This window comes from Mesitornis unicolor, unplaced genomic scaffold (assembly GCF_000695765.1).
Source record: "Mesitornis unicolor isolate BGI_N332 unplaced genomic scaffold, ASM69576v1 scaffold1675, whole genome shotgun sequence".
In the NCBI taxonomy this organism is placed as follows: domain Eukaryota; kingdom Metazoa; phylum Chordata; class Aves; order Mesitornithiformes; family Mesitornithidae; genus Mesitornis; species Mesitornis unicolor.
Genome location: NW_010184605.1, coordinates 115,039 through 128,594, shown reverse-complemented (window position 1 = coordinate 128,594; position 13,556 = coordinate 115,039). Strand labels below are relative to the sequence as shown.

General features: G+C 40.9%; 1 protein-coding gene across 2 annotated transcripts in view; it reads left to right on the top strand.

Annotated features, from left to right (window-relative positions):
- The window catches only part of STAC (SH3 and cysteine rich domain), a 70,513-nt gene that overhangs the window by 38,185 nt on the left and 18,772 nt on the right, over positions 1-13,556 (top strand). Inside the window, exons 3-5 of one of the 2 annotated variants that reach the window (XM_010184504.1) lie at positions 5,922-6,022; positions 8,033-8,114; positions 9,878-9,993. In XM_010184504.1, the coding sequence (XP_010182806.1) occupies positions 5,922-6,022; positions 8,033-8,114; positions 9,878-9,993 (299 nt within the window). The remainder of the gene's footprint in view (positions 1-5,921; positions 6,023-8,032; positions 8,115-9,877; positions 9,994-13,556) is intronic. The other variant, XM_010184505.1, reaches the window with a different exon arrangement.

Here is a 13,556-nt window from a genome sequence, read left to right as displayed (position 1 = left end):
TGACTGTGGCAGAGCAGGGAAATGAGGAGGGTGAGTTCTTGTCCAGCAGCAGCCATCTGCAGGGGCAGGAAGTAGCCATAGAGGAATTTTTAAAAATAGTCTCCCTTTCAGCATCAGAGCTTTTACGCAAAAACAATTAATTAAAAATGGAGAAGGGGGCGGGAGAGAAGGTTGCACAAAGGCTTAAAGATGACTACAGGGGCACCAGTGCCATTTCAGGGACTATTCTTTCTCCTTCTAAGGTGACATCCTAAACCCTTCACTGCTACAATGCTGGCCCAGCTTGCTTAAAATTCTCCATTCCCCATAAATTCTGACATGGAGACAGCTTTCCGGTGACAATTGCAAATGTGCTTGGGGAGAAAGGGGCAAGGCACTCATTATTTTTATCAGCCTCCCACAGCAGAAGTTGAAGTTCTATGGAAAATATGTAATTTCAAATGTATTTATTTATGAAAGCTTTTGGATCAAAACAATTTCTGACTGGCATGTTCCTCTCAGCTGGAACGATAAAAAACAGTGGTTGGATTATAACTGGATTAGTTGGAGGTGACAATCTCTGTGTCTCTTCCTCTTCTTATTTCTCTCTTTGTAGACCTGAATATTTTTTTTGTATACCTCTCCTTTTTTTTTTCTCACTTTAGCATAAGTGCCTAATATAGTTATCTTTATACAGTCAGCTTAACATCATGTTGTTACCACCATTTGCAGTTTTCTTTTGAATTTCTCCAGGCTGCAAGACTTGTTCTCCCTCTCTAGCTGTTAATCTTATGTTGAGTCTTGAAACAACAGGCAAAAAGCATCAGCCAACAGTGCTGTGGCCATAGCTGTGCTGGCCAAGAGGATGATAAAGGTTCCCTTCACATGTGTGTGACAAACATAATTAATTCTCATTTGCATTCCTTAGGATAAATGTCACTTTCCTGAAATGCAGAGTAGTTACTAAATTACTTTTATGGGAGACGCAAACATAAAGTCTAGGAATCAAACTGCCCTGTCTCCTCTGTCTCTCTCTGCCTCCAAATCTTTCCTGTCACCTATATTGAGGTGTTCTGTTCCCATTTAGGCTTCCTCCAAAAAAGGCTTGGATTTACAAAAGTGATGCAGCTTGTCCTTTTGGTAGTATTTCAGGTCAGATTATCAGAACAGTCTAAGATTCAATTTTCCATGGCTGTTCTGGAAAACCTAGCCACTGCTTTAAATATTCAAATGGGAGCTGACCCAGTCACAGAGTATTTCTAGCAAGGCGTTATTAAACATGACCTGCTTCGCGAAACAATGCGTCCTTCCAGTATCAGGTGTCTGGATGCATTAGCTGATATCTGAAGAAAATGACTGCGGCAGAACCTCATTTGTAAGTTTATTTAAGAGCTACTCAGGTATCCTGATGCGAAATTTCCTCATTTGCTTTCAGTGAAATACTGTTTTTTTCATCAGTTTTGGCTTTTTCATTTGCTAAAGGAATACTTTTCAGCCTTTACAGACTGTAAGATAATTAATAGATATATTAATATATAGGACACGAAGGACATACGTACAAATGTATGTGTGTGGGGTTTTTTTCCTATATTAATTTCATTACTACATCGGCAGTTATGTTTATGGGCACTGTGAGTCAGCTAAACATGTCCAGTACTTTACATTCTAAACTCACAGTTTTAGCAGCTTGCAATTTTTACAACTTAAACACCAGCATCTAGGCCAAATAGTGCCGTATTAGTGACAACTCTGACAGTTTTACCCGTTAGTCCTTCAAATGGGAGCTATCCTGTACAGTTTCTGGTAAACATGCTTATATTGCAAGGCATAAGGAAACAAAGACCAGTGAGCCCATAGGAAAGCCCATGAGGTTATTAAGCACGTTGTATTTGGAATTAAGCTAATATAGTACTAAAGAGATGATGCTTAAGGTCAAACTCTGACTGATGAAAGGAAAAAATGGAAAAGTATTGAATAGAGCTGCCCATTCACTGAACACCGTCCACCCTGTTCAGTGAATGAGGTAGTGTGCCTTGGATTAAAATGGTGACAATTACCTCCCTAGATTGCAATCAGAAAGTGACTGAGCAGAACTTTTGTTCTGACATGCTCAGCATTTAACAATTTCATTAAGTAACCTTAGCAAGGGTCTTTGGAAAAGAGGGTGGGAGGGATGATTACTTTTTGAAGGTAATAACAAAGAGTCCATCAATGCTGTTAGTCTACTCTCCCTTAGAACAAAAACCAGAAAAAAAGAAGTAGTTAGGGTACTCCAAGTTCATTTTAATTGCTAAGCCTTTAGCTCCTCTATTTCTGATCCACCACAAATTGAAGTGATTCCAGGTGGGCTAAGACATTTCAGTGAGTACTTTATTGCAGTAGCCCCCAGCTGTGCTTTAAGGTTGGCATAGGGGAATATATGCTAATGGAAATAAATGGTAGGCAGCAATCAGCCTGTCAGCTCTTTAGGAGAGCAGGAAACAAACAAGAGAGTGATGGTCAGGCTTGCAGATTGTCCGAGTATGTTCAGCAGAAAACTGTTTTAGTATCCCAGGCTTCACTACTTCTGCAGGAACACTGCCCCTTCCAGACTGCTGCAGCTATCTCAAATGTGAACTCTGTCCTTACTTTTCACCTTCCTCGTGTTTCAATCTACAGAAAGATGAACCCAGTGGAAACAGTCACACCACAGAGACATTTTCAAGTTCCAACAAGCACTGGTACCCTATGGCAGATAAGTTAAATGATACAGATTTCCTCAAGTAGTCTGCCTCATTATGGTGGTGGCATTATCATCATCATCATCATCATCATCTTTTATTATTATTATTATAATCTTTTAAAATTATTATTATTCACTTTTAGTCATTAATACCACTTATTTTCTACTGTCTTCCATATGTTCAGACCAAATTCCTAGATTTCTCATTATCTCTGGGGGATTTTATTGGCAAATAATGTTTTAGCACATCGTTATATCCTGTGCTACTATATTAGGTGCAATGATATACCTCTCTAACACTGGCATGACTGTAGGACTCTCAGCATACTCACCCAGCTTTACATAACTTGTTTGCAAGATCCATGTTCTGCCTGCTTTTTTTACATTTCAAACTACCAGGATGCCTTCCTAAATGAGCCCCATTGAGGCAACCACACAGTCAACAAGCTTGCTGACATGGAAGGCCAAAAACTGATGCAACGGGTCAAACCCTGTCTCATTTACAGCTGTACCAAATGTGTGTCCGTTCTTCATAATATGAGCTGTGGCTGTGCCTCAGCTCTGAACCTCAGGAACTTTTGGGTCAGACAATATGTAGTTGTCTAACCTCTGGCACTCAGTTCTGAAATAGCCTAGCTATGATTCTCTGCGAAGGCTTGATTTAGTGTGATGGAGATCAGAAACTGAAGAAGAAAGAATTATCCTGGAAGAAAAGAAAATGTGTCTTGTACAAATGCAATTTTCAGAGCTTGGTAGTTAAATGTAAATACAGAATAAATGCTGCTTCTTTGAGCCCAAAGTATTACTCAATGGGAGGCAGGAAGATACATGCAAATTATTTCCAAATTTCTTAGTCCCACAGTAAACCAACAAATGATAGCAAATTAAAGATTGAAGCTTTTGGTAGTTTTATGGAATTTCATTTTGATTTACAAAGACTTCTTGTAAACTCAAGTGTATGACCAAAATACTTTTCCTCTCTTCAAAGCCACTGCTTACCTACCCACAAGTAACAAATAACATTCAGCAATAGAAATATAGTGTTGTTCTTTTGTAATTTATTGCCTTACTCATTTTCATGTGACCACACATTTCTGTTCTGAAGAAGTAGTGGTTTGATTTTTGAAAGTAGCACAGATACTTTGCCTTCATTTTGGGCATCATTTGGGTGCACAGTTGTATTGACAAATGTGTATCTTATGTGATCACATGGTTAGAACATGTAAGGACCAATATCCACCTTGTAATGTTAACACTAAAATGACTGGAAGAAGGTAGCAGAGCCAGCAGAAAGGACTGTAAGACTGACTGCCTTTTCAGCAGAATCTCAAAAGTAACTTCATAAAGCAGGTAAAAATGCCAGTAAAATCATCCCAGTACAGACCAGCGTGAGAGGAGAATTAGACCCAGTGTAAGCACTGACGCTAAATACAGATTGTGTAGGCAAAGTAGGATGTCATTTTCCCTTTTTTCATTCCACCCTATAAATATAACCAAAAAAATGTGAAGGATGTCCTGTGTTCTCACTCTGTCACTTGTTGACCATCAGGAAGGATGAGTCAGCATTTCATCATCAGTAATAAAAGCACAAAGCTGCAGAAGTCAATATTGGTTTGAGCACGTGTTATTGAAAAAGAACTACAACTGAAGAAATCCTCACAGCATAGTAATCCAAGTGCAACCACACGGGAAAAAAAAAAAAACAACCAAACAAAACAGGGATGTATTCTTCTAGTAAATCCTGTGTTTCCTAGCAAAAGAAGACCCCACGAATGAGGCTAGACATCCGCACATACTGAAGCAGTGAGGAGTCATGCATTGGCTCAGCTGAGAGTGGCCGGTCAGGCAGCAAGCAGGGAGTAGATGCTGAACTCACTTCATGACAGTCCCCAGGATGCACCTCAGACTCAACCTCATTGATGTCACTTCTCTGTCACACAAGAAGCGCACAAGTGAAATGTCTGAGCCTGGCTCACTACAGCTGCACCCAGCTCCTCCAGTCTGTCTCTATTTGGCTTAGCATTGGCCACTTCAGGGACCTGTTCCCCTGAAAATAGTCCTGTCAATGCTCAGGTTTTCTCACCGACTTGATGAGCTCTTCCCTGAAGTGCTTCTTTCAGATGTGGCATTTCACTGAATGAAGTCAACAACGTGTATATGGCAGTAACTACTCAAGTAACCAAGAGCTACATGAGTACTTTCAGATGCAAGATCCTTCTGACTAATATTCCTATCATGTCTGACTAATGAGGGCTGGTTAAAATGTCAAGAGTTTTTTGGGGTTTTTTTACTACCTTGTTTCTTAGTCACTCTCACAGTAGATGATAATGAACTGACATGTTGTTTACTCATTCCATTTATGCAGTCCTGTGGGGATAAAAGAGTCGCTGCCGCTTAACTGCTTCTGCGTAGTTCAGGAAGTCTTACGAGTGTATGAATAAGAGTGACTGTTCCTGCCTGGAAGCAAGCAGTCTCGGCTCTGTCATTTAAGAGTAGGTCCACCTTGAAGATAATGCAGAACTACTGTTGCCCAAGTGGGAGAAGTCTGCTTCTGTAAGGCAAGATTTCTACTGGAGCTGCCCTACCTGCGGCGCTGAACTTTTCCACTGCTGGTGAGGGAGAGCAAAGTCAGACTGGTCGGATCCTTGCTACCCTGCAAGGATGTGCAAGGAGCGCACTCTGAGCATTGGCCCAAGAAAGAGAGAGCAGCAGAACCTTGAGTGCATGGGTGGGCAATGATAATGGGGCTGGCTTAGCCCTCTCATGCACCCCTGAAGCTACCTCTTACCCACAAAACCTGGCCCTTCATTGATGGTCTAGCTCCCCAGGGCAGTTCTGGAGCCTGGGTGCTCTTTCAGTGGCTCCCTCAACCATGCACAGCTCTCATGCCAAGCCCTTTCAAAATAGCAAAGGAATTTTGCTTGATATTCATGAAGCAGAGACATCACTGGTAAGACTATAATACAACCAGAGCATAAACCAATATATATCTAAAGGCAGCAACTGCCTGGGAAAGAGCCTGAGGGGACAAATGCTTCAAATGGAAAGGATGTAAAGAAAATGCATGTATAAGTGTATTTTTAAAAAGTAGGCAAGGCAAAGAATGCTGTCAATATTTACTCTACTGCAACTGACCTCCCCATCAGTTCTTTCAGGTCATTCATTAAATGCATGGAAACTATTGATTTTGTCTAATAAATCATTTCCGTGCATTTCACAGGAACAAATGCTAAGCATGGACTGCGCTGTAAGGCTTGTAAGATGAGCATCCACCACAAGTGTGCAGACAGCATTGGACAACAGCGTTGCATGGGCAAGCTGGTAAGTGAGCAGCTCAGGCAGGCACTAGCTTGTGCCAGAGGCACTTGCTTTATGTGCAAGACCCCCTGTCTGGCATTTAGCTGATGCATTAGCAGAACTGACACCAGGTCACTTTACAAAGGTGGGAAAAGTAAAACCAGGTGGTGGTCCTATTATCAGTTTGAGCAATTACTACTACACAAAAACCTGAACAAAAATGAAACACAAATCTGGTCTGCTTTGTGGATGTGAAAACAGTTATGTAATCCAAATTTAGCTAAATATCAGAGTTAATTCCCTTGATTTAAACTGTGCTTGCTGTAGTGTAAATCTCAAGGAACGCTATAAATTAGTCAAAATACTTCAGTGGAGCTTAACAAATGAAAAATCCTTCAAATTTTGTTTTATTGTTTTTTTTTCCACTGTTATGGCTTGATCAAAAAACATAATTTGTATTAAAGAGAAAACCAAAGCATATTTCACACTGAGATGCTCCAGAGTTTGAAGCAATCTCTCAGTAGGGGAGGCTGGAAGGAGACCTGCCCCTGTATGGACACAGCTCCTTAATGCCCGGGTCACCTTCTGAGCAGCAAATTCTCATTACTGGCAGGACACTGCATTTGAGACAATTCTAGCCCAGCTTGATGACTTTTAAAGGAATATGGTTCTTTTGATTACTTCTGGAAAAAGAACTTGGAAAAATTACCATTTGGAATATGAAAACTGAATACATATATTCATGTTTCAGATGGTCTCAGATTTGTTGCAACCTGAAGACACCTGAGACAAATATGAACTAAAATCAAAGAGCTTTACTATGTTAAATTATATAATAAATCAAGCATAGACTTTAAATGATCTAGAAAACCCACCTCTCCATGGAAAGATATCCTCTCTCCAAGGGTATTCAGGGAATATTATTGTTTATACACCTGCAACAAATATTTATACATTTATACCATAATCATAGCCCTAGTGTGAGGCATTCTGGTATAGGTAGTTGATCTTTGAAGAGGCGAATGATCTTATGGCAAGACTTGGACAAGCCAAATATTAAAATATGTGAATTGTTTAATGTGTTTCTTTATTCCAGCCTCAGCTCTTGTAGTTACTAGTTTACAAAAGCAGAAAATCAGAGGACAAATTTAAAGCAGGAAGACCTCCGGCATCATGGGATTTTTATGAGCTCATGTTGTGTCTGAATGTAGTTTGTTTGAGGGCAACCTGAGGCTGGGAAATCTATCAATTCCCTCATTCCTTCTCAATCCATACTGCATTTCATTAGCAAATGAACTAGTTGTCTGATGTTTTTAGATGCATACTGAACATAGGATACAGAAAATATGCACATCCCCATGAGGCTTTTCCACTTCTTACTGTGACTGGAAGTTCTCACAGGCTAGAAATGCAAGAGACCATTTGTGAATCTCCAATACTTTGAAAGCCATTTCCGAAGACTTAGATGTTAGCACCTTAATTTTGGGTACTCATTGGGTGATGGGCAGTTTTTTTATCTAACAAAACAAAAAAACAGTGGAAGCTGTAGAGACTCAGCAGCAAATCTTAGGGAAAAAACTATAGAAAGGCTCTAAATTTCTTGGGTTTCACAAGTGCATACATGGAAACATGAGGATTTGGAGTCAGGGTGGGGAAGAATTGTAGCATGTTGCAGAACAATGCAAATTCACATTACATAAGAAGAAAAGGAGAAGAAAACTTCCCAGAACCTCTAATGATTCAGCACTTCTGCTGCAATTAATTAGGGCTGCCTTTGTGTAAGACAAATGAAAAATAGGGGCTGAAAATTAGTCCCTCTTCTTCCTACATAAAAATAGCAATTGTGTTGGTTTTTTTTTCCAGGAGAAAAATCAAATAAATCCCTGATCTGTAAACCCCACAGTGACTCAACAACAGGAGGCAAATTTCCAGTCTCGCCACACTTACGCCACTAGCCAAAGAGCTGAGGTTATTTCTACTACATCAGTCATGGCAGCAATGCACTTCATTTGTTTTTGCTTTCTCTCCCTCCAGCCAAAGGGATTTCGACGGTACTACAGCTCACCCCTACTCATTCATGAACAGTTTGGCTGCATCAAAGAAGTGATGCCTATTGGTAGGTTTTGATTGCTTTTCCGTTCAGTCTCCCTTTGGCAGTGCTCTGCAACAGCAGCGGCAGACTTCCAGCAGTGGTATTTACCCTCAGCAGCCTTCTAGCTCCTTTCTGTGACTGGATGTCCTTCTGCCATCTCGGGAAAGGACCACTTCAAAGATACAGAGCTGGAAGAGGAGAGGGTGTGTTTATTGTGCATTTCACTCAAAACCCCGTGCATATAACCTCTTAGTAATCACCCTGTTTATGATAATAACTACCTGAGCTCAAGGTAGGTACTTAAAAGAGAGGAAACATTGGAATACTGAGGTAATGGTCTGAGCTGGGAAGAACCAAATAAAAGACACAGAGATCAAAATAGTAGGAGGCATTCAAGCCACTGGCCTGGCTTTTGAGAGACTTTTCTAGGTTCCTGTCCTTTTTCACCCACACTTCTTATGTTCCTCATATTTTTCCTTATTGATCATGTCTACACATTGTCCGAGTATTTAAAAGACCAGATTTTGCTCATTGTAATACCGAATTCTTGAAAAGAAACATTTTGAAATGAATTTGAGTTGATGCTGGAAAATATATCTCCCCACCAGTACTCTGACCAGGTAAGCCTGGCAGTACAAAAAGTGAAAGCCAAAACTAGTCAGTCGGTTTAAAATTACTTGTCTGAGGACATTTACGTTGTTGCTTTTGGCACTTACAAAAAAAAAAAAAAAAAAGACCAAATAAGTGAATTACATGTATTTCATCTAAGTTTCTAAAAAATATCTGTCATTTTTGTCAGAAGTAATAGAAACATTTTGAACAAACTTCGGCTAAAAATTAGGTATGCTTTGCTCTCATAAAAATTCAAAATCCAATGCATTTTTTCAGTACTTTGGCCAAAATTTCCATCCTTCTACATAGTGCTACAAATGTACTGTGTTCTACATGTCTACTGCCTTGTACTACGAAGGAGGCTGAGATCTAATAATGAAGTACGTAGGTGGTTTTGAACTGGATTTGCTCATGCCAGTTGAAAACATCCATTTCTCTGCCATGGGAGATTCCTTTGGGACCAGCTATGAGGGAGAGTGGGATTGAGAACTGAACAGACATATGCCACTGAGGGTGGTGGCCTTTCTGGCTACCCCTGGACTGAGCTGAGGAACCTGGAGCACGTTCCCAACAGCAGGAAACTACTCATACCTGCCTCTGGACACAATATGGCCCCACAGTGAGGATGTCTGTACCTTTCAAGGAATATCCAGACCATCCCATTTATCCCAACTAGCCAAGTAATAGCACTGTGAGGGTAGATAGATAAAGGTGATGGCCCACCCATACTGCAAGGATTCTCAGGCATGGTGCAGGGTTTTTCCTTTCAAGCCTCTACTGTTGAGAGTACTCAAAGAGGTGAGTGGTAGGAACAGGCGGCAAACATGGATGAAAGCCTCTTGGTAGTTTGTCTCACTTACCTCAATGTAGGCAGCGTCGGTGGTGATTAGAGAAAGGAGTATGGTAGGTGAAAAGAGAAAAGGCAATGGTAGGGATCTAAAGAGCCTATATGAGAGGAGGATGATCATTATGGGAGCAGAGAGGTGGCAGAAAATTGCTAGCAAAAGCCAATTCCACTAAGTGGAAAAACTTTTTATCAGGATAGTTTCTCAACTTGTGTTTCTAAGTATACACCCCAACATGTTGGTAGAGACAGGTGTTTCTCCAAGTGGAGCAGGGACATGACCAGAAGTATCTTCAAGGGACTGATGCATTTTTTGCTCCTTCTGTTGCAGCCTGTGGAAATAAGGTTGACCCTGTGTATGAAACTCTCCGCTTTGGGACCTCCTTAGCTCAGAAAACCAAAAAAGGCAGTTCTGGAAGTGGGTCTGACTCCCCCAATAGAAACTCTGTAAGTATCCCACATCTCTCTTACATTTTCTTTGTAGACAAGCAACAGATATTCATCACAGAAGTTTGTGTCGGAGTTCACAGAACTTGTATTTTAAGCTGTTAAAAAGTAATTTCACTCACAGTTTCCAAATTGAGACCAGAAAACAAGTTAGTTTTGCAAACTTGGGGTTTAAGTATCTTTAGATGACTCTTGAGAAAAAGAGCAAAATACAAATTAAATTATTGATCTTTTTTATTGGATTGGGAAAGGAAGTGGTATTATCTTGATTTTGCAGATCTGTGTGAAAGGGGAACAGAGTTTAACTCTCACACTGGGGTAGATGCATCCTGCCTGCTGGTGGTGATGGGCATTTTACCCTTCATACAAGTGATAGTGATGGGGTGGAGCCTTCAGAGCCTAGATTTAAAAGTGTAAGCTCTACAGTACAAGCCCAGCCAAAATTAAGCCACCGTTTCTGCAACAAGGCAATGGATTAGCGCTACCACCCCTGCCCAGTGTAGGCTCAGAAGTGGGGCATCGCAGATTCGTACTGCTCTCTCCAAGACCCAAATACAGGCAGGTGTGCTCAGCTGTTTGTATCCAGATAGGGAGATTTTCACCTTTGTGTTAATTCTTGCCATTTGCTTTCACCTATCATAAAAGTCCCTTTTTCAGGACCATGGCAGAAAAGCTGGACAAGGAGGATAAGGGAAATGATAGTTCCCTTAGCCTTGACTTTGCTAAATAAGTACCTAGTTTAACAATAACACCCCACTCCCTTCCCGCTGCCACAAAAAAAAACCAACACAAATCAGACCCACATTATCTGATGATCTCGCCTGCACTCACCTCAGAATATAAATCACCAGGCACAGAGACATGACAGCTCTTGGTCTCCAGGCCTCAGAGCAATTACTTACATGTTTAATTTAAAGTTGTGCTAAAATCTGTTTGTTTGGTACCACACTTTCCTGGCATTTAAATGTATGCTTACTCGCATGGCTGAACTGTAACCTCAGGTGGTATAGGTGGCCTCTAAACAGACCTCCATTCGTGTCAGATGGGAAAGAAAACACATGAATTTAAACAAGAACTAAGTGAAATCTCTAATGGAGTTACTAAAGGACATGTCCTCTATCCACCCTTGTTTGTGCCTTAAAAGGAATTTGGTAATTTCCATTCTTTTTAAAAGGCCAAAGTGACTCTACCACCTGTCGCACTGTGATTACAGTTCTTTCTTTCAATTATTTAATTTCCTTTGAAACAGAAGTTCTACAAATGTAATTATTGCTTTCTAAATCAATAAAGCATTATGTTGAATTATGACTGGGAACTCAAGCGTAGAAATCATGAATGCTGTGTCAGTTTGCCCTAGGGAGCTGATCATAACTAGGTGGGTGTGGGTGTAGAATGAGGAACGCAAGTTCATTATGGGAATTTCTCCAGGGTCTTAAGGCTGAAAGAGAACATAACACGTGTCACTGTAGAGAAAATAGAAAACATTAGAGAACTGAATAAACAGGCATGTGAAACCATAATTTCTGCCAGTGAAAGCCCATGGATTGAGACAAGGATAAAAACCAGGGGCAGACTCAACGCTGAACCAAATGATGGGGCCATGGAGCTCTACAACTGTGATGTGTGACCCAGAAGCAGGCATTGACCAGCGACCAGAACAGGGATATGACACAGGGCCCCTAAAGCCCAGGTTAAAATGCACCAGAGCATGTCAGCTAGCAGTACATGTGCAGATAATGATACATATGAACTAAGATCTTTCCCCAGTGGTCTTCACCTCTGTGCTGCTCTGCTCCTCTCAAAGCAGCAGCAGCAATGCAGCTGTCAGACTCACAGCAGCACTGGGGCTTTGCAGCTGGGCTGTTCCCCAGTCCTGGGAGCTGGGGAGTGCTTCAAGGTTCTGTCAGGTCACCAAACCAGGGACACCAGGGTGACATGGTGACAGCTGGGATCCTACTTCACCTCGCAGGTGATGCCCAAGCTGTCCAAGGGCTTGCTTTAGGTCAGACAATCATAGCTGCTCTTGCTGAAGGTAGTTAAAAGCAAAGGCAACTAGACTAGGAGCTGTGCTCTGCCTCTGCAGCTATGAAGCTTCCAGGACTGCAGTTCATGTCTCTGTGCAGAGTAGAGATAACCGTCTTGCTCTGAACTAGCCAAGGTATTTTTAACATAACTGAGCAGTGTGGACGCACCCACTGTGATTTTTCAGCCCAGATTCTGTATTTCCCGTAAAAGAATGTGGCCATATGCTCCAGATTTACTACCTACTGCTTTCTTCAAAAATGTGCTTCTGCAACCCACATTTACATGGAAAGTCACTTGAGGTGATGTAAATGATTCCAGTTCTTGTTAGTTTTTTGTGGATCAGCTCCTCTCAAAAGCAGGTTTGTACCTCTATAATTTCTGTTAGACCATGTGTCATGTCGTGACTGAAAAATCAGTAAAGGTAACTGAAGTTACTACAGGAGGTTTTGGATGAGGTGTATACTGAAGAGACAGTCACTGCACATGCCATATGAAGTTGTACCTGGCAAAATACGAAGATAATCAGCAATTATGAAGCTAGTCTATGAAGACTGAGGAACAGCCTGTGACAATGAATTGATAAATATTGATAAATAATAATAATTGATAAATATTCTTCAATATTTCAACAAAGCCAGTCTTTCCCTTCTCTCCCCAGCAACTAGAATTCTCTAAATATGCTCTACACTGACTCTGCGTTAGCATTTCTATTGCAGTGCCTTCTCATCCAGGCGTGACCCATTTGTGCAAGATGCAAGATAAGCATGACCTGCAAAAGCCTGAGTCTAAAATCAAGGCGTAAGAGGGCAGTAAAGTAGAAAGCTCTTAAAATAGCAAGGGAAACAGCATAATCACAAGATACCTGTGGCATAAAGCTACTTTTAACTTCTTTGTTCATTAATATCATTGGATGGAGAAGTAGCTAGGAAAGTACTAGACAAGGGAAATAAAATTATCAAAGTACTTTCTAAAAAAATCTTTGTTGTCAACACTAGTAAAAGGACAGTAAAACCCATACAAATCCGTGAAGCAATTCAGATTTTGTGCTCCCTGAACAGAAGCAGTGAATGTTCCTTGTTTGGCTTTTCTTCCTGTAACGCAGGCAAAGGTCTGCAGAGTGATGGACAGAGTTATGTGTACAGTGTAGTTCTAAAGTGTCATGGAAAAATGAAGTTAAATCCTTCCATAGGTCTTAAAATCCTGTTAACAATAAATAAACAAAGCCTAGGAGCATTTAAGGATTTACAGTTTTTCAGACTAGAGAGAGCACCTGACTCAAGTTCAATGTTTGGACTTTCTGTGGTTGTAAAAGATGTTTTACCCAAAAGAAGTCACGTGTGGAGAGTTCAGAAACTGCAGTTCTGTGAGGTCAGATTCAGACAGAGTTGTTTGGAGCAGCTCCTGGTTCCTGTCGGTCTATACATGGAGAAACTGACTACCCAACCAAGGAATCTGGTGCCTTATGCAGAGTATATTTCTGAGGCTTGAGATTATGTCATCGCACGTTTTCCTGCACCCTAGAACAATGGGTCCCTAAT